This window comes from Colossoma macropomum, unplaced genomic scaffold (assembly GCF_904425465.1).
Source record: "Colossoma macropomum unplaced genomic scaffold, Colossoma_macropomum, whole genome shotgun sequence".
In the NCBI taxonomy this organism is placed as follows: Eukaryota; Metazoa; Chordata; class Actinopteri; order Characiformes; family Serrasalmidae; genus Colossoma; species Colossoma macropomum.
The window spans coordinates 31,816,305-31,841,241 of NW_023494785.1; the positions used below are offsets into that span (position 1 = coordinate 31,816,305).

The 24,937-nt window shown below is 38.0% G+C and overlaps 1 protein-coding gene across 1 annotated transcript in view; it reads right to left on the bottom strand.

Annotated features, from left to right (window-relative positions):
- The window catches only part of dnah5 (dynein, axonemal, heavy chain 5), a 158,998-nt gene that overhangs the window by 119,573 nt on the left and 14,488 nt on the right, over positions 1-24,937 (bottom strand). The window contains exons 5-23 of the mRNA XM_036590645.1: positions 23,055-23,273; positions 22,558-22,695; positions 21,416-21,592; positions 20,451-20,564; positions 20,079-20,186; positions 19,811-19,933; positions 18,676-18,891; positions 17,145-17,171; positions 14,753-14,860; positions 14,575-14,660; positions 13,306-13,627; positions 12,688-12,894; positions 11,773-11,944; positions 9,232-9,377; positions 8,687-8,855; positions 5,403-5,651; positions 4,096-4,292; positions 2,906-2,999; positions 1,114-1,256 (exon numbers count right to left, since the gene is read on the bottom strand). Of these exons, the coding sequence (XP_036446538.1) occupies positions 1,114-1,256; positions 2,906-2,999; positions 4,096-4,292; positions 5,403-5,651; positions 8,687-8,855; positions 9,232-9,377; positions 11,773-11,944; positions 12,688-12,894; positions 13,306-13,627; positions 14,575-14,660; positions 14,753-14,860; positions 17,145-17,171; positions 18,676-18,891; positions 19,811-19,933; positions 20,079-20,186; positions 20,451-20,564; positions 21,416-21,592; positions 22,558-22,695; positions 23,055-23,273 (3,015 nt within the window). The remainder of the gene's footprint in view (positions 1-1,113; positions 1,257-2,905; positions 3,000-4,095; positions 4,293-5,402; positions 5,652-8,686; positions 8,856-9,231; positions 9,378-11,772; positions 11,945-12,687; positions 12,895-13,305; positions 13,628-14,574; positions 14,661-14,752; positions 14,861-17,144; positions 17,172-18,675; positions 18,892-19,810; positions 19,934-20,078; positions 20,187-20,450; positions 20,565-21,415; positions 21,593-22,557; positions 22,696-23,054; positions 23,274-24,937) is intronic.

The following is a 24,937-nucleotide window of genomic DNA, read 5'->3' on the forward strand; positions in this document are numbered from 1 at the left end:
CAGGGCAGAGCCTGCAGCCAAAACTAAACATGGTGAAAAAGACTTCAAGAAGATTTTAGTTGTGGCCCAAATGTATCCATTTTTAAATCCAGGTTAAAGCATTTCTCTTTTCACGTGCCTTAAATTGCACTTTATTCGTACTGCAATTTATTTTTAGTACTGCAGTTTTGATAAGCTTATTTTCATAACACTTTCGCTCTTTGTCTTTAATTTAATATTTTATATATATATATATACATATATATATATATATATATATATATACATGTATATATATATATATACATATATATATATATATATATATATGTATGATTCGTAAAAGAGAAATCATCTTAAATGTAATCGATATATCAGTATTTGCCATGGATGAGAAATTGTTGTAAGGATGTGATAAGATTATATATCTTATTTCTAGACAGTTTTATTTGATTTAGATCATTTTATTAAGTGAAATGATATCACTATCCTAACAGATCAATTTGCTTGTTTCAAGAATATTTCTTTAAACAATACAATGAGATATTTTCACTTAATAATATTCTTACAATGAGTAATATTAGACAAATTGACTAGTTTTAAGGTGATTTCACTATCACCTCTTGGTTAGGTTTTGCAGTGTACAATTAGTCCTTTTTGTGCGCTACCATACATCCAGCAATAAAGGAAGCCTTGTGCATCTTTTACATAAGTGCAGTTGAGATTAACAAGTGCTTATTATTGATTCATTTAGTCAGAGTAACAATAAATATTCCTTTTAGTGTGTTTACTTGTTCAAAACACAAACCAAATAAAAATCTATGAATTTCTTTGCTTTGTTTGATCACATTATTTAGACATCATATAAATGCAACAACAGCTCTGAGAAATCACTTGAATGAAAGAGAGAAAATGAGATTAAAAGGCAGAAATAGCCACATTTTTGTGTCAGCTGTAAAAGGTTAAAAGACAACATTTTTGCATTCCACTAATCTTCCATCAAAATGTAATGACTAAAACATCTTCGACTGTTGATTACATCACAGTGCACTAACAGAAATTTAAAATTAAAAGACTGCAGAAACTCTGAGTAAGAACTGCTGATGACGTCCTCTACAGCTAAGAGCAGCATACCTTCTTGGTGGAGTTGATGGAGGTGCTGAGCACGGACACCAGCTTGACGATCTCCTTGTTCTCAGAAACGCTTTTGTGGTAGTTCTTGGCTTGGAAAGGAATGACCTGATGGGCGGAGGCTGAGATGTCTGAAGTACTGCCATCTAAAGAACGAGAAGCACTTTGTATTTTCGTGATATATCCCCCTCCTTGAGTATCATCTAATCAACAGCCAATCCACACTGACAAAGGATCCCAGGCACATAACAAGCATAGAAGAGAAGTGGACTGTGGTTTTTGAGTAAAATAATTCCCAGCTCCTTGACTAAGATCAATTCTTTGGAGAGTCTTCCAACTTAATTCACTTGTAGTGCCACATTGCTGCTGTATCATCACAGGCGCTGAGTGTCTGAACAATGCTGACAGGGCTATTACATGAGATATTAATATGCTGATATCTGCCACTGGTTTAATTTCTTTTTTTCACTTTTTGCACTTTTAAGAATTAAGTCCATAATGTCAGACATGAGGTCAGAAGCATGATACTGCCAACTAGAGTTGTTTGCAAAAGTTTGAATACCCCTGATCAAATTACTTGCTTTGTTGACAATAAGTAAACACATTTTCTACAGTGAACAAACTGTAGCAGAGTAATGTCTGTTTATTAGATGTTTTTTAGTAACACTTTAGAGGACAGCGGTGAGTGATGTTTGTTTATTTGATGTTTGTTAATAACACCTTTAGAGGGCAGCGGTGAGTGATGTTTGTTTATTTGATGTTTGTTAACACCTTTAGAGGGCAGCAGTGAGTAATGTTTGTTTATTTGATGTTTGTTAACACCTTTAGAGGGCAGCAGTGAGTAATGTTTGTTTATTTAATGTTTGTTAATAACACTTCAGAGGGCGGCGGTGAATAATGTTTGTTTATTAGATGTCTGTTAATAACACCTTCAGAGGACAACGGTGAGTAATGTTTGTTTATTGGATGTTTGTTAACACCTTTAGAGGTCAGCAGTGAGTAATGTTTGTTTATTTAATGTTTGTTAATAACACGTCAGAGGGCGGCGGTGAGTAATGTTTGTTTATTAGATGTCTGTTAATAACACCTTTAGAGGGCGACGGTGAGTAATGTTTGTTTATTAGATGTCTGTTAATAACACCTTTAGAGGGCAGCGGTGAGTGATGTTTGTTTGATGCTTGTGAATAACACCTTTAGAGCACGGCGGCAGTGAGTACACACACACACACACACACACACACGCTATCTATGCCATTTATCCTCTTGGGTTGTGGGGAGTGCTGGTGCCTATCCCAGCAGTCATCGGACCGAAGGCAGGAAACACCCTGGACAGGTGGCCAGTAAATCACAGGGCAAGCAAAATGACCTTAATGTTCATCAACCTTTCCTCCTCTCGTTTTTAATTCAGTTTTGCGGTTTTACAGTTTTCTCTTTCATATAAAAGAGAAAACTTGAATGCATTGCTCACTTATTATAAACATACTGAAAAGATAGGTGTCTGCAAACATTTAACCAGCAGCATGAAAATGAACCCAAAGATATGTAAACCCATAGGCATTTATAATTAGCACACTTTTTATAACAGTAATAAAGAGTTTATAACGTTTATATTATGTTCCTACTGTTAATTAAGAGTCCACTTTTACAAGTATTTTTCCTGCCATTAATTTCCATGGGCATTTCCATATTCTACGTTATCATCCTCGTTCATTTTTTTATCAGCTGATGGGTGAACAGCTTTGTTGTGATGATCTGTATGAAGCTGTTGATGCGTGTAATGAGATAGGGGCATTACCCGCGATGCTGCGGTACGTCATGTCACCATCTTCAGAGTCGCTGTCTCTGCTCTCCTGCCTCAGTGCAGCCATGCGCCTCTCACTCATCTTCCTCTGTGACAATATAGTCAACATAGATTTAGCTTTTAGTATATTACATTCATTCCAGCCATGTCTGTGATGGGACCAATTTCATGCTTCTTAAGTTAGGGAAGATGGGCATTTCACCACATATAACATTCTTGCTTTGTGGAAAGCAAAACATTTCTTTTATGTTTTTCTATGTTTTTGTCTTTTTTTTTTTTTATAAAAGAGTGAAAAATGCAGACTCAGACCTGTTGATACAGAAGGTACTGCACTGTAAGACCCCCTTTCAGCTATTTAATTTCCAGTCAAAATGCCCATTAAGTTATTCATTTTTTATTATCAGAAAAAAGCTGAAAATTAGACAAAAGCCTATATATTCAGTGATTTCTTCCAACATCTTCCAGTAAGACTTGCTTTCAGTTTTTCAAAGAACTCTGCAGGGATGTCTTTCCACACCTTCAAAGTTCAGTCTTAGAAGTTGGTTATCTCTCAATCCAAGTCATTTCAAACACATTCAGTGATGTTGATGTCTGGACTCTGGGTGGTCGGTCCATAGTTCTAAGAACACCAGCAGCTTCTTTGTTTGATGTGCAAGTTTTCTTCTTTTTTTGTCTCTTTTCTTTTCTCAGTAAGAGCTTTTTAACAGCTACACATCCTTTCTCATCCTTCTCACAGTGTAAGGACGGACAGACACAGATGTAGATTTTTTTCAGATCTGAAGCAAGAGTGGAGCTTGATTTTCTCCTCTCTCAAAGATGAAAGCTTTAAGTGCTGTCAATCCAATGGTGACAGTCTTAGAGGTCTACCAGGCCTCTTAAGGTTGTATGGAATCTCATTTTCTCAACATCTTTTAGTCATTTTTTAACTTCAGTTTTGGAAACTCCTGTTTTTTTACTTCTTTTCCTTTGATTTGCTGCTTCCTTATGCAAGTGGATTATCTTGTATGTAATCTTCTCAGAGATATCTCCTGAAAAATGAATAACTTAATGGTGTTTTTGACTGGAAATTAGACAAATGGACCAGGCGTGTTAATATGGCTATGCCAAAATGAGACCACTTTCTACTTAAGAGCTTTTGTTATGTTCGTACCTCTGAAACAGCTCAGTATAAAAAATGAAGCTACCTTAGATATCCTTTCCTTGCTCCACTGGCCAACGCCCTTGCTGATGCTGACCACACACTCAACAGCTTTATTTAAAGCCTGCTGGACCTCATCCAGTCCTGGTACCATTACGACATTGGGGATGGCCAGACACACTCCTGCTCTGAAGATGGGCTGTTGACCGTTGCTCTTCTGCCGGCTAGGAGAGTCGGCTTCTGCTGTAAAGCCATATAGAAATGGAGGTCAGTGCTGTGGAAATAATGGGATTCTCCCAGGCCTTCTCCCGTACCTTTGAAGTTTCCAAGCCTAATCAAACACCTATAGCAAAAAAAGGTGCTGTTTAAAGAATTCCTCTAGCACTTTTACTCTTTCTGCTGCATTGTCTTCCAGTGCTAAATTTGTTTCAAGGTTATGTTTCTTCAGTGGTCAGGACCACCACAGAGCATGTATTATTTGGGTCGTGGATCATTCTCAGCACTGCAGTGACACTGATGTGGTGGTGTTGTGTTAGTGTGTGTTACGCTGGCACAAGTGGATCCAGTGCTGCTGGAGTTCTGGAGTGTCCACTCACTGTCCACTCTATTAGACACTCTCACCTTGCTGGTCCATCTTGTAGATATAAAGAGAGTAGCTCATCAGGTGCTGAACAGTTTGTGTTGGTCATCCTCTAGTCCTTCATCAGTGGTCACAGGACGCTGTTGGCTGGATATTTTTGGTTGGTGGACTATTTTCAGTCCAGCATAGACACAGAGGTGTTTAAAATCTCCAGGTGCACTGCTGTGCCTGATCCACTCGTGCCATACACACAAACACCAACTAATAATACTTGCTCTGTGGTGGTCCTGTGGGGGTCCTGACCATTGAAGAACAGGGTGAAAGGGGGATAACAAAGTATGCAGATGGACTACAGTCTGTAATTGTAGAACTTCAAAGTCCACCTATTGTGTAAGTGGACCTGATAAAACGGACAACGTGTGTAGAAACAAGGAGGTGTACATAATGAAACGGTGGGTCAGTGTATATTCCCATAGCATATAAATCAGCTGTCTATAAATCAAATCTGTAAACTCAACCCTCAGAGTTTGCTGAAAAATGATGAGTGAAATGACTTGATGGTTTGATGAGTTAATCATGCACATGCGCAGTGCTAATTGGTGGATATAAGCTTCCATTACTTAACTAAATTAGCCTTGAACCTCCAGTGAAAAAAGCTAACTTCGGAGGCTAAACATGTCTTGGCTGATTAACTTTGTTTTCATGTAAATTAGATTTTCCTTCAAACTACTCTTTGCGATGGACAGCTTTGAAGAGTGAGTGACATCACTGACCCAGGAAGTGCATTAGCGAGGAGGCGTGGATGCGTTTGCGGAGCATCTCCAGTGTGTTGCGGGTCAGGCGCAGCAGTGAATCCACATTGCGGTGGTTAAAATGTGACAGCAGCTCCTGAGCCTCTTCCTCCATCACCTCCATCATGTCTCTCTTCCTCTTCTTCCTCGCCAGTGGAGAGGAAGGCCCCACACTGGGCACAGTGGTGTTACGGGAAAATACTCGGCTTTCTGATTTGCTCTCCTCTTCTCCTGGGCACAGCAGAAATTTACTATATTCAAAATATGTAAAAAACTACACAGGGTGCATTTTACACTTGACTTAAACAAAGTACTGTTCTTTTTTCTGAGATGACAGCAAACTTGCATTTCTTCAAAAGTACACGATATTTCTTCACATCTTAAAATTCTTATTTTTATGTAAAGCCTAAGATTATCTGATTGGGTTGGTATTAAAGCATATTAAAAGGTTTGGATACACCTAATTGTGTGTTTTCATAATCTTACAGACATTTTGATCTTAAGTAGAGATATTAATGATTAACTGATTATTCATTAACCGACAAATACATAAATGTTGAAGCAATGCTTGTAGTTAAGAAGTTAGTTTAATTTCCCACAAACAACTGATAATTAAAAGGACAGGTTTTAGATTCCTTTTTTTAATTGTATGCATGAGGGCGCAAGAGCATAGCTTGTTCTGGTTGGCCCACATAGTGATGCACAGTTCTGGGTTTTCTAGAGGTGACTCTGACTCTCGACTCCTGCCACTGGATTTGATGGAGTTAACACTTAATTGTAACCGATTGTGCCAGAGCTGCTGGTAAAGGGAGACAAATTAAACCATCCTAAACATAGTTTACAGCACTACTGCAACTAGGACATTTTGGCCAATTACATTGTTAAGGTAGGTTACAACTGACTCCTTTTTAAAAGTTTTATGTATAGTGGACTGTAGGGGTGCGGGAAAAAATAGATTCTTAGACGCAACGCGATGCAGACGTGAACGATTCTGAATCGATTCACAAATGTCAAAAATCGATTTTCTAATTATTTAATTTATAACGTAATGTTGACGGAACGCAAAGGGCGGAACTTGGAAGTGGGTAAGTGCGGCGCCCGGACAGTCTGTGGCGGCACATAACAAAAACACAAGTAGAAGAGCGAGAAATCCGACCCTTGATGTAGCCTAACAGTGCGACCTTTAATAACGCATCGCTCCCTCTGCATTAAAAGCCAGGTTAGATCAGGAGTCGCAACACAAATGTTAACATTTTGTCCTTTAAACAAAATCATGTCCAGTATGTCTCAGTATGTGATAATGTCCTAGTATAGGCTAAAAAATATAAACGAAACCACGGACTTACTCTACTCTGATTTAAGCTTTAGCTGTAGCCGCTTTCCTCCCATTTCTGCCAGAAAACTTTTCCTCAGAAGTAGATCAGTTCCTTGTAAAATGTCTCTCAACGACTGTTTTACGAGGCTTGTTCGAATTTACCCGTTCCACCTTAAATTCTGACTGAGGCGCCGAATGTAAATACAGCACCATTTAAGGTGAAAGGGGAGAATTTGAAAGAGAAGCAACTTCAGCTTCGCCACGTTTTAGTGTCTGACAGTCTCTCATTGCAGATTTAACGTACCAGGAAACCAACTGCGCTGCTTAGAAATGCGAATAACGCATCACTGCTATGTGACCTGCAGTCTGCACGCCGGTTCTCAGTCGTTGCGAAACAGGGCTTTCGCGCTATGTTGCACACGTCCCGAAGATATACTACTGACACAGCGACCCCCCCGTCTCTACAACGAGACCAAAACCAAAGTTATAAAATCACTAAAGAAAACGGGTAGAATAGCTGTAACGTGCTGCGTGGACATCCATCACCACTGGATCTTATTTCACCGTTACTGCGCATTTTATCGCAGATGAGTGACAGCAGCTTCTTGTGCTCCAAACAAGAGCACTGAATGAGAGCCTTCTAGTTCACTTGCCACATCACTTCCATTTGATTTATTAAAAAAGATATTGGAAGTAAATTCATTATGGATCATTACAAATACTTTGCTATAAAAGTACCAAGTCACTTTAAATAACAATAACACTGAGTTGCTTAGTCACTAAAATGTATACTGTCTCTATATTCTGTGTATATTTTGTGTATATTTAATATATGTCAGTTGGTTCTTCTTGTATTTTTTTTTTTACTTATTTACTTTCTGTAGAGTGATTAGCTGAGCCTCACCACAAGCATTTCAATGCATAAATGTCCTGACATGTTGTGCAAATGACAAATAAACTTGAAACTTGAACTCGAAACTTGAGCTCACACAGTGAGAAAATATAAATGCTATATAGAAAAAAGATGCATCAAGATGCATCAGTAATCATTTTATAATCGCATCGCAGCCCTCTGAATCATAATCGAATCGAATCGTGAGGTGCCTAGAGATTCCCACCCCTAGTGGACTGTGCCCCGGTCAGGTCATATATGTTCATTAACTTGGGCTAATAATATGTAGCAAATTAAATTAAGTAGACCTTACATTACTGTCATACCTGTTACTTTAGGCTAAAGCCTAAAGCATGTGTCAAGCTCCAGTCCTTGCGGACCAAAGCACTGCAGACTTCAGCACACTGCCTTATTTAACACACCTGATTCAGCTAATCAGCAAGGCCTTCTTGAACTGAATTAAGAGCATCAGATGAGGGAAAATGCTAATCTCCACAGCAATTTGTCCCGGGAGGTCCCCAGGTTGACATGCCTGGCCTAAAACCTTGTTTTAGTGTTCGATGTTTGTGATTTAAGGTTTGTTGGTTAAGTATGAATCACTGACTCTTATTGGTCAAAAGAATTTGTCAAAATTTACATCCCTAGTCTAAAGGCTTATGCCTAAATGCTAGAAATGTATCTCTAAGACAAATAAAAATAGTCTGGTTTATATCCACTTATGGATTTATTTCCAAAATATATTCTTTTAATTTAAGTAAAGTTTAGGAGATGCCCGCTAGCAAGTTTATAGTAGCCATCAAGGTCTCAGCATATGTTGAACTTCCTCAAGCTTGGTGGAAAAGCACCTCATGTGGCTCCTTATGAAGCTCCATGAGAAAATTTCAACAGTTTGCAAAGCTGCATTGAGAAAACAGGGTGCCTTGCCTACACTTTTATGTTCACTGCATGATACCCTATGTGTTTTGATGTCTTCACTACTGCTCTAAAATGTGGAAAATGTTAAAAGTAAGGAAAACTCCTCTATAAGTATGTGTGTCCAAACTTGACTGGTGCCCTCACCGTCACTCTCAGTGGGTTCTTTGCTCTCAGTCCTGCTCTCGTCAGGAACTTTCTCCTCTTCCTCCTGCTTCTGCTCAAAGTCCAGCAGCATATTGATCAGCTCATTGGCCGCCTCCTCCACCAGTGAGCTCTTCATGTGCAGCAGCTGTGCCCCCTTAATGCAAAGCTCCTGTGTGAACACCACATGACACATCATCATCAGTTAGAAGAATATAGTCATTTATCCTCCACTAACTAATCACACAACCTGTAAAAAATTCATTGGTTAGTTCTACAGTTTTTGATTTAAACATCTAAACTGATCTAATCAGCCTTCTTTTCAATGCGCAAGTAATTGCAAGCTTACAAAGAAAACATGCTCCTTTATTAATAACAAAACAGAAGATGTCCTCCATTTTTATGGACCTTTTTGTGTACATAGGAGCATTTTGGAATTGCTTTTCATTATTCTATGACAGACTACAGTAGGTCTCAGCAACCAGGCATTTCCACAGATAATGAAGTGTAAATGTCTGTAAATGCCTATAAATGCAATAAAAGCATACCTTGGTGGTCTGCACAAACTCTTCACATGTGACAGGCTCATCCTCAGGCAGCACACATAGTGTAGCAGCACTCATCTCCTGCAGAACGGCATCGATCCTGAACTGCACCAGGTCATTGGCCCGGTCCAACAGCAGCTCCAGGTCCTCTGGACACAGTCAGTGGAGAGAAACATGTTTCGGACAGACGACCACCATAACCTTCATAATCAGTAGTTCAGATTTGAACACACATGAATTGTGGTGCCTGCAACATACACTTGTCATGACCGAGTTAAAACTAATTAATAATTTTTAGACATAAAGGATCACATAGACGTGTACCTGGAACTGAAAACTCACTCACTCACAGTTAGCAGGCTGAACATTCTCAAGGGGGCAGTATTAGCACTCAAGTAGCTTTTGTTGCTTCGTAAGGGTAGTGCTTTACATCAGGATAGTGTCCCTGTTTATTAAGGTTGTTACACACTAAATGCTATGTGAATAGGGTACATAACACTCTTTTGGGAAGGGGGGATTTCGCTGTGTTTTTTGCAAATAAAATACTGGCAGATCTCCTTTGCTACTCACCAAACAGGCAAACCATAACGACATTGTGCACAATGCTTTCCTTTTTAGGAAAATCAAAAGGGGAACAGAAAGTTTTTCCACCTCACTCAGGAGCTAAATCTATATAAGTGCTTTCCCACACCTCAGCTGAGATTGACCTGCTTTTGGAGATGCAGCTACAAGTGCAAATAAATTATTCTTTGCTCCATATAGCACAAGCAAACAGTGACACTGGGCTACTTTTTCAACATCCTACTGCTTTTTTTTTTTAGAAAAGTTAAAGTAGTGTAAAGAGTTTTTGAATGCTTCCACACATAAGTCTGTCTTTTTTCCTGTTTGAGCCCAGTTTCAGTTGCTTTTGAAGGTTTTAATATTTTTGACATTTGCAAAAAAAGTTCCATCGATCCATCATCTTGGCAGAGATGACCGTGATTGGTCAGTGAGATCATGTCGCTAGCAAAAGTTTTCAAAATTTGAACTGAAGACCAATAAAATAACTTCACATTCTCACCAAAATACAAGATACCGTCAGTTCGAATTAACTTACTGTCCTCCAAATAAATTACACAAATAAATTGCGCTCAGTGTGTAAGGGCCTTTTCAGTGCACAAATATTTAGTTAACATTTTACATAAACATAAAATGAAATGCAAAAGTTGGGATTTCCTACAAGAAGGTGACATTTACATACAGCGTCCTTAACAGCACAGAGGCTGAAACTTTAGCACAAGCTGGAAAGCATTCGCTAACCTAACCTAGTTAGTTATAGTAGCTTAACTGATAGCAGATCGGTTAAAAGCAACCATCAGCAAACAATCAGTCACACCAGAGAAATCTTGCAGTGCAAAATTCACACTTTAGCTTTTTTTCTCCGTATCACGTATATCTTTAATGATATTGGACTTATCAATGTAAGCAATGTAGGGTCAAACAAATACTATGCTCAACCATACTTTCTAAAAACACCTATGGCAGACCATTACAAATATTTAAATATGTTTACTGTAAAAATATCCTCAACTAACATCCACATTTTATTGGTTCTAAAAAAAGGCTATTTGTCATTTTACGTCATACTGATTGTGGTGTATTTGCTTTCAAAAAGAATCTCCGGAGAAAAAGAAACGTAACAAAAAAAAATATATATATGTATATACATATACACGTGGCACAATTATATTAGCACAATATTTATGCATTATGTGTCACAAAATGTAGCTTTTGGAACAAACTAAATGCACCAGTACGCCACAGTTAGAAAATGCTATGAAAAACTGTGAGTACAATTATTTTATTCTGCATGTCACATATTGCACTGCACTAAATCCAATTAAACAGGACAAAACATGCTCTCTTTGTAATGAGTCTTAAATAATCAGTGTTCTTTAAGTACACATTAGCCTTCATCAAAGCTGCATACAGTCAAATCTGATCCGAACATATATATATAAAATCGTATGAATAAATGCTGCAACTATTCTATGTTCCATTTTATTACTGTTCTTTTGTTTTATACTAAATTACATCACCAAAAAAAACACAGCTAGTGCAGAAGCATTACAGCAATAATACATAATCACACCATACGTTCAAATAATTCTAAATAATTTTATCTTCTTATTATTCTTTCCAGTCATCGTAATTTTGACATTATAATGTTTGGTTCAGTAGAGGGAGCAGTGTACTCACATTAAAAGTGGTCAAATGCACTATTTTACGCAACTCTGATGAATAAGGGCCAGTATCCTCAAAAAAGCAATCTGTGATGTAATTTGTTGCAATAACAATAACAAAACGTCATACTATCCACTTATAATATAGGGATACGTATATCTGAGAGAGACAGTGTTAGAATTCTTGTTAATATTCTTCTGCACTAGATGTTGTTTTTGAAATTTTACGGTCACTGTCTACTGCACTACCAGCTGTGCAGATCACTGCGGTTTGGTGGGCCAAAAGTGACCCACAGCAAGCAGCTGTGATGTTCTCCATTACCGAGTGCAGCAGTGATGCGGCTGAGGTATTTCTCGATGTTCAAAGACGCCCAGTTGAGGGAGGTCAGGCCTGGCAGAATGGCCTCATCCACTTTTGCCACGTGAGGGGTCAGCATTTGTTCAAAGGGGGGCTGAATCTTTGCCCTCACCCTGGAGTTCTCTGTCAGCACCATCTGAGAAAGGAAACAACACAGAGGACAGAGACAGAAAACTGTGTTAGCCAGAGGACACATGCATTTTGTATGCATGCTAGGCTTTGTCAGCATTCTTAGCCACTGTGGTACCTGAGGCAACCTTTGCATTTATCCAGCAACATTTTAAATTTACATTGTTAATGTAACAGTGTAAAATTCACACTGACCTCAAAAATAATCAATCAGACAAGACATATTTTGTATCCACAAGTCTACTTCTATAGTTTTCCACTGAAGCTACAATGCTTGTGTGGCTAACAAGTAATGGAAGCATATATACCATCAAGTAGCATTGTGTAAACTGCATGCCTAAATCATCAAACATTTGCCTCAAATGACAAAGCTCAAGTAAGTAATCTCAAAAAGACTTGTTTGTGTGCTTTATGTCAATATGACATACTGTTATCTATAAGCATGGATGTGTTGCACAGCTAAAAACAGTATCTTATGGATTGTCTCCATACATTTGTCGATTTTCACAGATAACAGTACAATGCGCACTAATTAGCAAGGTGTACGCTTACATTACTTTTAAGTTACATTAGCCTCGTAGCTCTAGAAGCTGTCTTGGCTGACTAATAACATTTAGAGTAAGGAAAAAGTATATGTTATATATGTAAATATAAATATATTCACCAAACTATTCCATTAAGGCTTCCTCAATTAGATTAAGCTTCTTAGACAGCATCTTTAGTTACCAAAACTACACAACACAATGTCACCTGGAGTTTGTTGTAATTCTTTTTGAGAACATCCTGCTTCTGCCGTAAGATATTAGCGAAGGGTGGAATCTCCAACCCCATCCGGCTCATGCAGTCCGTCTCCCGGATCTGAGTCAGGATCTGGGGGTCGAAGTTCACATACAGCTCCCTGGTGTCCGGACATTTGACCAGTAGTGAAGCCTGCAGGCCAATTCTAGCCACCTCAATCTAGAAACAGTGTGATGACAGCTTTTTGACTTTTTTAACTTTTTAAGGCAAGCGTTTCAAAGCAGCATTCCACAAGACTACAGTGTTCAAAAAGCAGCAAAAAAAAAAAAAAGATGAAATATGTCCGAAATCAAAAATTTTGGCCGAAGTGAAATAAAAATTTGCTTAGATGTTCTCTTTTTTACAAGAAAGAAATAACACAAACTGGGTATGTCAAAACTTTGTAATAATTAAAAATGTAAAAAAAAAAATCTTACAAGACAGGAAGATTAAATCAAGCTAGATGCAAAGTAAAATACAGCCCCCAATTTAACACAATATTACACAACTGCATATTAAGACCCTTTTGTCAGTCACTCCCAGTCATTTAGACTTCAAAAGTATAGTGTGAGAAATAAGAGCAAATCTAACCTGCGACATCCAGCCTCGGTGGTACAACACTTCAAACTCCAGCAACACTTTAGCCACTCGGTTATAGTTACGTATGATGCGCTTGGCTTCAGGGGTATCCAGGATGCCGTGATGCTGCTGGAAGAGTTCCATGGGCTCCTGGATTCGCCGATAGAGCTGCCGGGCCCACAGGATCTTCCCTGCCACAGGTGGGAGGTCGCGCGCAATAGGCGGCTCCATTTTCTGTTTGGTGTAGATGCGCGAAACCATTTCGATGTCACGGCCGTAGTTCTGCAAGACCTTCTGGTATTTCTCTTCGATGCCCAGGTCTGGGATACAAAGTCTGAACCGTGTGAAAACCAATGAGACACAGAGAGAGTGTTTTTGGGAACTGAGAAGACCACGTGCTTTAGTTCTGAAAGTGAAATCTTTTCCCTTTCTTGCTTGATATAAGATTTCAGCTGCTCAACAGTTAGGGGGCACCTCTGTCCATTTTTTTTTCATAATGACCCAAATGTTTTCAGTGGGTGACAGGTCTGGACTGCAGGCAGGCCAGTTTAGCACCCGACTCTTTTACTACAGAGCCATGTTGTTGTAATACATGCAGAATGTGGTTTGGCACTGTCTTGCTGAAATAAGCAAGCACTTCCTTGAAAAAGACGTCATTTGGATGGCAGCATATGTTGCCCATGCAGTAATTTCCTCTACAGAAACATGCCTGTTTTGAATGCAGTCTGCCTGAGGGCCTCAAGATCACAGCCATCCAGCATTGGTTTCTTGTCCCTGGCATACAGAGATCTCTTAATTATATTATGTAACATAGATTTTGAAATCCCTAAGTTCTTTGTTATTTTACATTGAATTCTTGAACTGTTGCACTATTTGCCCGCACAGTCCTTCACAGAGTGGTGAACTCCTCCCCATCTTTACTTCTTAAAGACTTAGACTCTCTGAGATCGATCCCAATCATATCACTGTCCCGCTGCAATTAACCTAATTAGTTGTGAAATGTTCCACCAGGTGTTTTTTTTAGCATTCCACAACTTTATGTCATTTGTTGCCCCGTCCCAACTTTTTGGATCATGTTTCTTGCATCAAATTCACAATTGGCATGTATTTTTCAAAAAACAAATCTCACTTTTAACAAAAGACAACTGATATGTTGTCTTTGTACTGTTTTCAAATAAATATAGGGTTTAGATGTTTTGCATCATTGCACTTTTGTAGCCTCAAACTGGCTACAGTTGCGTTCAGAATAACTAATCTTAATCTTACTCTCAAATACCTTACCTTTCAAATTTCTTCAGAACATTCAAGGCTCTCTCAGTGCTCTGAATTTTGTCAAACGTGTTGTCCATGAAGGTTCTGAGCTGATTCTAGAACCAAAAGGCCAAAGGTTACAGCATAATCTATTCACAAATTATTACAGTAAAATGGCTCTGTAAGTTATCTTCAGTTAGATACTTACATGCAGTTCAGCAGTCTGCTTACAAAATTCCTCATAATCCTGATCAAAATCAGTCCTTCTCTGGTCCAGGAAACTGTACGGCTTCTTTTTTATAGTTAACACAATGGCCTAGAACAAAAGCCACAAACATTTCACTCCATACACTGACCCACTCTTGCAGAATTCATGAACTAATCTCCATGCAAAAACCAAAGACATAAAGGGCCAGATTTATAAAACGCAGTGGTGGTAACATGTTTACTGATATATAAATGAGGATAACCAGCGAGTTTTACTGCCTGTGCGATGTGATGTGTGGCTGTGTTTTTCCCTCATCTACAGTGACGGTAGAGATTCATAGCAAAACACAATCCCACAAAAAATAACGCCTTCATCACTCTGATGGTAATTTTCCTGGTAAGAAGCCAATGTGGATTAAATTATGTTTTCTGCAATATTTCCAAACATGCAAGTAACCAACAAGTTATGCTCATTAAGCCACTCTGATTAATCTGATTATTCAAAGGACATGATTCGATCTGTTTGGACTGAACATCATGGCAAACCTTGTAACTGTTGTGGTAGAAAAACAGCGGAGGATTTCAAATTGCCACAAACCGTAAGAAATGCAAATTTAGGTGTTACAACATTAATAGATTCTGTCACACTTTCAACTGGCACAGTGCTTAAAACAGCCTTTTCTTCCTGAGACAGAAGGAATTGATGAATTCATGAATTGTCCTGTGTGTGGAAAGTAGGTCTAGCCTGTAATCCAAATAAGTGAAGAGTAATTTGACATTGAGATTCAAATTACATGTTAAAATGTATTTTATTGTAAGCGCTTTTAAATCCTGTTTTTCAATTTACAATGGATTTCACAAAGGAAAGTGACATTTTAACTAGTAAAAAAAATTCTCAGAAGTAAAAACTGAACTTTTACTAGTCAAACTTTTATGTTTACTAGTGGAATTTTAATATTTACTAATGCAAGTTTAATTGTCACATTTGCTAACTGAACTCCTAATATCAAGAATTAAATATTTACTAGTGGAAATGTAATTTTCATGCGATTGGAAAAAAATTCCAACGTGTTAAACTTAAATTAATGTTAGCAAAAACTGTTACTTCAATCATAACGAATTGCAAAAAGGCTTGAATTCCCACCAATTAGAATTAAAATCTTACATACTAAAATATAATTCCTACAATTAAAAGTTGAATCTTAAGATGATATAATTTGATTCTTATGTGTCATTTTTTTCTAGTAACAACATTTACTGATAAGGAAACTTTGTTCCTTGATCAAAGATTACAGCCATATTTACTAAACAATTTAATGATATTTACCAGCACTTCTTCCCTTAATATTCATAACTCTTTTCTGAGAGTTATTTCTATTCATAACTGTTTCTGAGAATTTTGGGTTTCTTTGTCACATTGCATTCATTTTGGCAGCCAAACAGAGCTTCACTTGGCAGGTCTTTAATATGTATAACCTTATTTAAATACGCAATTGAAAGGCTCTTGCCTAGGACACGGTGGAAATACTGTAGCTTTAAAAAAAAACACCAGTGTGCTAATCGCCACTACAGAGACTTTATGAAAAGGTCTTATTTACTGAGTACATTTTGGTGGCGTAGCGCTGTTACTGCTGAGTTTTATAAATCTGACTCACAGTGGTTTTTAGGCTCTAAATGGTTAGCTTATGTTTTATTATTTATGAAAATTTTTTATTAGCTCATGATGAAACATGACAGCTTGTCTCGGCAAATGAGGTATCTAAATGGTAATAATGATGGTAAAATGGTAAAATGATGACATTCAGTTTTGGTTCAAGGGTCAAACAGGATGACCCTGAAGTCCATCCTGGTTTGAAAGAGGAGGTTATTCTGGCATTAATTTCAAGCAAAGCTGAATAGTAATTTATCCACTACTCAACCTAGTACAAAATACCCATAGCCTTTTACAAATTTCACAAAAGATGGGAGTTAGTAATAGATCTTTATCAGTGTTTGTTCAATTATTCAGCACTCCTGAAGCAAAGAGTCCAGTGCCTTTCAAGGCACCTCTGCAACTTTGTTTCCATGGACACTGAAAAAAAGGCTAGAGAGTGAATAAAGACTATGCCATGATGGGAGATGAGATGAATGTTAATGGCCTGAAGGTCGTATGACGTCCTAAGTAGCTCCTGGAGGAGTTTGTCCTTTTATGTGAGCCTTGGCACAGATTTTCCTGTACAGATGTGGTTTTAAACCATTATAAGAGCGCACAATGCTAGCCTTAGATCAGCATAAAAGGACAACTGTGAACAATAGTGTTAGACTATGGCTGTAAAAACACCATGCAAAGAGACATGCATCAGAAATAGAACATGCACTACTTTTGATGACCAACAGAAAGTCAATCTGGTTACCTCCCATTTCCCTTGCATGTCTGCAGTCTGTCCACAGGGGGCAAGAGAGAGCAAAAGTGTTAAGGCCTCTGACAATGTATAGCAATTAACAGTAATTAAACCCAGATTATTCTGTGGAGTAACAGCAGTGAGGATGAATTTCATGTTGTTGTAATGTTCTCAGAGGCTAGATGAGCTGTTACCTTCTTGCCAATTTGCTGTGCTTGTTTTATTGTGTATTTGTTGTGCAACTGTGAGAAACTAACCTCTGCTATTAAAGCTAAAGCAGCTAATATGTTGACATCCTGCAGCTAAAGGTCAACATCAAACATATCGCTGTTGTCGGAAGAAAACCTTGGATCTTTTTCCTTGTCCTGTAAAGAGACGAGGTTTTCCTCCGATAACAGGTCACTATGTCTACAGCACAAATATAGACATTTTATTTACTATCCAAAACCATCAGTGAACCCACATGTCTCTTCTTTTTTTCATGTAATGTTGATGAAGGTAAAATAGTAGTAAATCTAAAGAATCCGTTTTCCCTTACATTGCCCTGCACATACCCCTCCACCATAAATGCTTTTTTAAAATATATTTTTGACCAAAATCCAAAAAAATCTAAGAACTATGGTAAAACAATGGGCATCAAGAAACATATTCATATACATTTAGCGTAAAAACTTGAGGGAGCTTTCAGAGGCATTAAACACTTCAGACGCCAACACTGTGAACAATTCTGACTCTAAGTTTTTCTAGAACAGAGCATCTTACATTAAGTCGCTCTGAATGACTTTGTTTACATTTTATTGTGATTAATTTAATTATGTAGAATTTTTTACAGATTTATTTTTACAGATATTTACAGAACTTCAAATGTCAGTGTTTAGACTTGACGACTGTATGTGGCTTTCAGGACAAACACCTGTGAAATCTGCATTGAGCCACTGCATTGAGCCACCACTGCAAAATGGACACACCCCCTGACCTGCCCCCTTCAGCCAATGAGAGCACTGGTCACAAAACCAACACCCAGTAAATTACTTTTTCTTCAAAGAGGAGTAAATGACAGGCTCAATCACATCATACAAAGACTGAATTAAGATGTTAAGATGTTTTTGCACAAGGAACTGAACTGAACTAAATTTGAACCTAAAAGAAGTAAAATCTACCTCCTTTAAAAATGCCCTCATCCTTTTGTCCTTCACACTGTGGCATGTATTTATACCCAGAAATACTCAGAAATGTTGTGAAACCCAAAATACCTGCACATATCAGCATTCATTACAACTAGTTATGGCATTTAGTTTAGCGTGCAAATGCATCTAAATTTAACAGTCCTGTCCTAAAAAATACTGGCGAGGCAGATTGACTGAGAATTCGATCAACATTACTCCTAACCGTTTATTTCTAAGTATTTAGCAAGTCTGTGAGATGAAATAGCGCTACTGAAAGGACAACTAAAAGTCAATCTCTGTAGGCTACAACCAAAGCCATTCACAGCGCACATCTAAAAGAAGGTGATGGACCTTTACAAATGGCAGAAGGGCAATACCTGAAACCTGGTTGCCATGGTTTCCAGGCCCTCGATCTTGGAGTCCTGCAGGGCGGAGTAGGTGCTGATGGTGCTGAACATGGCAAGGATCTTGTTGAGACGCCTCTGGAATGTGTCAAACTTGCCGAATATGTACATCTCACTGAAGTCAAACTGACGCTCTGATGGACTCTGCTCCAGCTTCTGCTTGGTTTTGTGGAAATATTTCTGGTATTCCTGGGAAAAGATAGTTAAGTCAAGTCAAGTCAAAGTTTATTTATATAGCGCCTTTTACAACAGGTGTTGTCAGAAAGCAGCTTTACAGAAAAAATCTGGCTCCAAGCCCCCATGAGCAAGCTAATGGCGACAGTGGCAAGGAAAAACTCCCTAAGAGCAAGAGGAAGAAACCTTGAGGGGAACCCATCTTCCTCTGGTCGACACTGGATAGCAAACAGGGTTTGACCCTCAGTATAAGACACAGAAAAGGGAAAAAGCAGGAGAAGTAATGTCTAAGACTAAAAATGCAGCAGTATCATTAGGAGGGTCGGTGGCATGCAGGTGTGGTCTGCACAGCGTTGTACAGCAGAAGCTCCATGGTGGTCAAAACAGTGACAGCATGAACAAAAAAAGCAAAAGCTAGCTGCCAAAATCAGATCAGCATGCTTTAATTGGTATAATGAATCTTAAGCTCTAGAGTTTAAGATTCATTATACCAAGATTCATTATACCTTATACAGCAAATGAATATGATTTCATTTAAATTATTTTAAGGTAATATTACATTATATATTACATATTATAACAGTCTCATATAGGTCTGAAAAATGAAGCATTACATTGCATACAAAAAATGTATCTCCAAAATAGTATTAGGAGAAGACAAAAACATTCTTAACTCTTAATGTAAATTAATGTAAAGAGATTGTACTCAAAGTATTTCTATTGGTCCATTCACTTGTGAAATTTTAACACAATCTAAGGGACAGCTGTTGTGTAGATATAGATAAATAAAAATAGAATAATATGGAGAATTTTTTTTTTTTGCTGTAGCTTTAAAACTCTGGCCTGTGCGGTTTATTACAAGCCTTCCATCGAACTCATTATAAAACTACACCAATTAATTTTGAGTGAAGTGAAAGCTTTGAAAGCTTGTTACCTCATTTAAACGAATAGCAGCTCTGAGTTTCTCCGCTACTACATCCTGAGGCTGGTCCCATATTGTTGCTGAGCCATTGTTGGTGATGTAGGCCTTGCAGGCTGTGATCATTTGATTTGTGACCTGAGGAAGAAGTCAAACATAATAAAACAAGTTAAAATTAGCCTGGGTTGCAGGGTGTTCTGTTAAAAAGAGACACTAGATTGTTTGACTAGATTGAAGAGATTCTGTAATTTAAAGTGCGATAAGCTTTGAACAAATGGTTTACTTTGACAAAGAGGGAAGTGATCTTCTCAGAGGTGTTGTAATAACGGGAGATGCTGTGGATCATGCGGATGGCGTTTATGAGTCCGGGAATGGCCTCCACCATTGACACCTGTGTTCAATGACACAATTAATGGTAGTATCAAGGTTTCTGATAAATTCATTCTCATGAAACATTTACTCAGAAAAATGAATGTATCCTAATAATAAACATTTATAGCATCGTAAAATGATTCACTTTAAAATTAACAGTTTCTATTGCTATTATGAGCAAAGCACTCTACCATAACATCTAATTACAAGTGCCAGTACTCGAGGACAGAAAAGCATTAATTGTATGGTTAAGGAAGCAGAAAACCAGCACTGTGCATCTTACGGGATCGCTGTTGTAGAGAGGGTCGCAGAACCTCTCGAGTGTGTAGAGGTACTTCACATTGTCTTTGGCCTCGTTGGCAGAATCAGTAATCCTGATATCCAGTTCTCTCCAAGCCTGGAAGGACAAACCAATAATAGAGATGTAAGTTCAAAAGCATTAAGTGACATAATGCTGCCAAGTGGCATCTCTTCGCAACTCATTAGTATACAAAAGAATGCCTTTCCATGTTAATGTTTACCCCTTAGAAACCGCTGCTATCGCTGGTGATTACAACAACATTTTTGTAGTAATTATTTGAAGAGTTTAATTCCAAAATGCTGTATATCAATTCGTAACAATTTAGGGTATAGCAAGTTTTGGAAAAGTATGTGTAAAGCCCACTCTCAACAATGTATTTTAGAATGAACCTTGTCGCTCTTGGAAACAAAAAGATAAATTCTGTTAAAAGTGCATTTTCTAAACCTTTAATCAATACTATTGTTTGTTTTATGCAGGGCACATTTAACTATAATTTGATATTGATGAAAATGTGTTGTTTTGCATTCAGTTTTGTTCTGCAACAAGAGAAATCATCACTTTTATATTTTCATTCATATTCCATTTTTTAAACATCAAAAACAAAAGGAAAGAAATTGTGCACTTGAACTGCAGACTGGAACTTAATTATGAAAATAAACATGCATTTACTTATGTAACTAATTAATTATGTAATTTAGTGATGAGGTGTAAATTGAATGTATAATGAAGAAACAATGGTGACTTGAGGGTTATTATTATTTTTTTATAATAACAATATATTATGTAACCTATCATTAATAATAACAATTCATTCTGATTATTATTTAGAAAAAAGAACATCTGAATATTAGCTTAGAGTTGAAACTAAATAAACAGATCTCCAGAATCAGGCCTGTGTGCACGTGGAGCAACGTGTTTCAGCTGACTGACTTATTAGAAAGAACCACCTTGATGAGTTTAGACTTGGCTATCACGAGGACCCCCAGCACAGCTTTGACGTCTGGACTCTTGAGCTGGTCCAGCAGGTAGTTAAAGCGAGACATGCGCTTCTTCCAGTGATCCAGCTCTGCTCTGGGACCCAGATCATCAGCCTCTTTCCTCAGCTGGTCACTCTCTGCTAGAACCTTTGAACAAGGAACAGATAAAAAAGTTCAAAAGTTTGTTAAATTGGAACAAAAAAAACACACACCCACAGCAGTGCCATGTTTAATAAATACTAGCAAAACATGACTACAATTATTCATATATTCAATTATTATTATTAGTAGTAGTATTATTTAATTATTATTTAATTATTCAGTATTACAATGCACATACTGCACTCCACTAAATCCAGTTGAACAGGATTAATTATGCCCTCTTCTTAATGAAACATGCAGTTGGTCAGTTGTCTTTAAGTACTGACGATATATGCAATATACTTAGAAAAGTCTATTGTGACATAATTTATCATAACAGTAAATATTGTCACCCACCCCCAAGCAGAGACATGTGTAACATAATTATCAAATATGATGCTAATACAATGCTAGTACTCTCCAACAAGCACAATTTAGCAGGAAGCTGTACTAATAAGAATTTGTAGATTAGAAGTGTCCAGAATGATGAACAGAGCAGTAGATGATTCTATGATGGGTGAGAAAGAAGTACAACATTGAGAACGAAGTTCTAATAGTACTAACATCCGGAATGCCTTGTGTTTCTAAGTGTGTTGATTAACTCTTGAAGCAGATAACTTGTTTAACATATTATCTATCATTTAATAACTTCCTTCAGGTTTAGTAACATTTACAAAACATTTAAATGTACCTTCTGATGTTGTTTGCAGGGATTAAGTCCAGTCCTGGACTACATATTATTGTGAATGGAGAATTTCCACTGAAAGGAAAACTTCTCTGTCCAGGAAACCACGGGTTCTCTTATAGTATTTCTTTTTACATTTCAATCTTGCTGAATAAATTAACCACAGACATTAATGAGAAGGAAATACAAACTTTTGAATGGTAGTGAAGGTTTCACTCATTTACAATATGTAATGTGGCAAAAATATGAACAGTGCTGCTTCCATTAAGATCACTTCATTTCTTACTTGTTCTATCTGCTTGATCCACACTTTCATGCAGGCTTCGATCTTCTCCAGAGCTTCGGTGCTGTTGGCCACAGCTGTGTAGTCCGAAGGGCCTTTTAGTGTCTTCAGATCAAATGTGTCACATTCTTTAAGGTTTACCTGGGTTACGAACACAAGGAGAGAGATCAACCAAATGTAAGTCTTCCCACTGTTTGTGTCTGTAGCGAATCACTGAATGGAATGATAGTTGATAATGGAATGATAATGATATCTTTTTCTGAAGCTGTCTATGTCCTCCTAGACAGCAAAATATATCAATATAATTCATTATATTTATGTGTGTAGAAACTCAGCTCACTGATATGCTACAGTGCAGAAATTCATAGATGTGAAAATACAATGAAAAGCAGCTGCTTTCACAGCCTCCCTTTCTCTGCCATGCAATTCATTTCACAGAAGGAAATGGATCAATATCCACCTAATGCGCATGTGTAGGTGTGCATTCCTATGTGTATCACCTTCTCCTCAAGGCTCTCCTGGGCCCCGGCCAGCACAGAAACAAAGCTCTCCAGAGAGCTGATGAAGTCCTGTTTGACTGTCTGTGCCTGAGGGCTGGCCAGCTCTCCCCAGCCATGATTCATCTTCCTCAGCGTGGGGATGAAGATTTCGGACAGCAGCTGCTCCACGCTCTTCAGCAGACCAACCCCTGTGGTGTCCAGCATGTTGAAGTTCACGTCCTAGCCGGGAGCAGGGAGCACAGTGTGGAATAAACAAGTGGTATAGCATCTCTTGGCAGCCTCTAAAAATATACAGTGAAATGGAGGGAGAGTACTTGACTTGTCCTAGTTACAATTTCCCAAATAACGTTTAGGGAGCATTATACAAAGTGACATAGACAACACAATACATTTTATTAAAAACGGTAGCTAAATGTACTGGAAAGAAACTGTAGAAATACTGTGAAGTCAGGGCCAAAGATACTTGCTGTTAACTAACCCTAGTTAGGTAACCTAGTTAACTAACCTAACCTAGCTAAGTTCACTTGGGGTTAGCTAAGCTAGCAAACGTAGCACTTTTAGGCACTTCTATTCATGTAAAGTTTATTGGCAAAACACATTTCTGAGAAACTGCAGCTAATTAACAAAGACTAGCTTAGTTATTCTCAAATTAACATCAAAACAATGCAATTAAAAGTCAAAGCCAAAACAAAAAAACAAAACGCTAGCATGGATTGTGCTAGCTTCTTGGCTAATTTAATACATTAGCTAGTTTAGGTTAAGGTTAGTCAATACTGCACATGTCTGAATTATTACTGTACATACTGTAGCTAACACAACTGCTGTTGTACCAAAACGTATTTAAATGTAAAAGAGAGGTGTAGCCGAGTACAATGTCTCCTAATGATAGCACAACTGTGTTCAGTTTTCACCTCAACTTGTTACAGCCAAACGTTGTGAGGCGATGGTTAAACTCACCCTACTACGGAACCAAACCTTAACAACAATATTTTTAAATTTCACAGAAAAAAACCTGGACATTGGACATTGCAGAGCTTCTGTTTTCTGATGGATGTTGTAACCTAGCTAGCTTAGTTAAATAAAACAAATAGACTGACGTGGCGTTGACATTGAGTAAATGGTGGCGTTTTAACTACGACCTCCCATTCTTTATTAAAGCAATAAGCCACGAGAGGCCATGGGTTACTGCGACTTCATAACTCAAAAATAATTTGAGTTATAATTAGTTATTAATAATCGACATAAACAAGTATTCCGCCAAGAAATGTAGTTCCTCTAGAGCGTGCCATCGTTGCCACGCAACCATGGACTGTTAAATGAGGAGAACGGTCGGTCGCCCATCGCGGTATATTGTGGTCATTATTTTTTTAATTTTTTGTCGTATAAGAATAAACATATGACAACACAGCACTGTTTAATGCAAAACCCTTCGCTTTTTAAGTAGTTTTTGGTCACCAAATTACCACCGCGAGTCTTATTTAGCACCAATCCAGCTGCGCCCTCTTCTCGTGCTGGGGCTGAATCTCAAATGGTTCTCTGTTCTCTACATAGTGCACTACGTTGAGGAGGACAGCGCCGTTTGGGATTCAGCCTGGGTTTTACGCTACTTCACTGAAACACGGACATTTGAAGCGTGTAATCTATTCGTGGCATTTTTGGACTTTTATACTGCCGTTTTACAGTTAACCATACCATAAGTGCTTTAATTCAAGCCTGTGATATTAACCTAATGATGGGGTTGTTTAGTCTGTTAGCTATCATTTAACCTTGTTAGCTAGCTAACGCTAGCTGACCAGCCTAGCTCTAGTTAAGAACTCAAGTTGCCAGCCGCTCAGTTTAAACAGAAAACGGGTTCTTACTTCATTGATATACTCGGTGGTCCG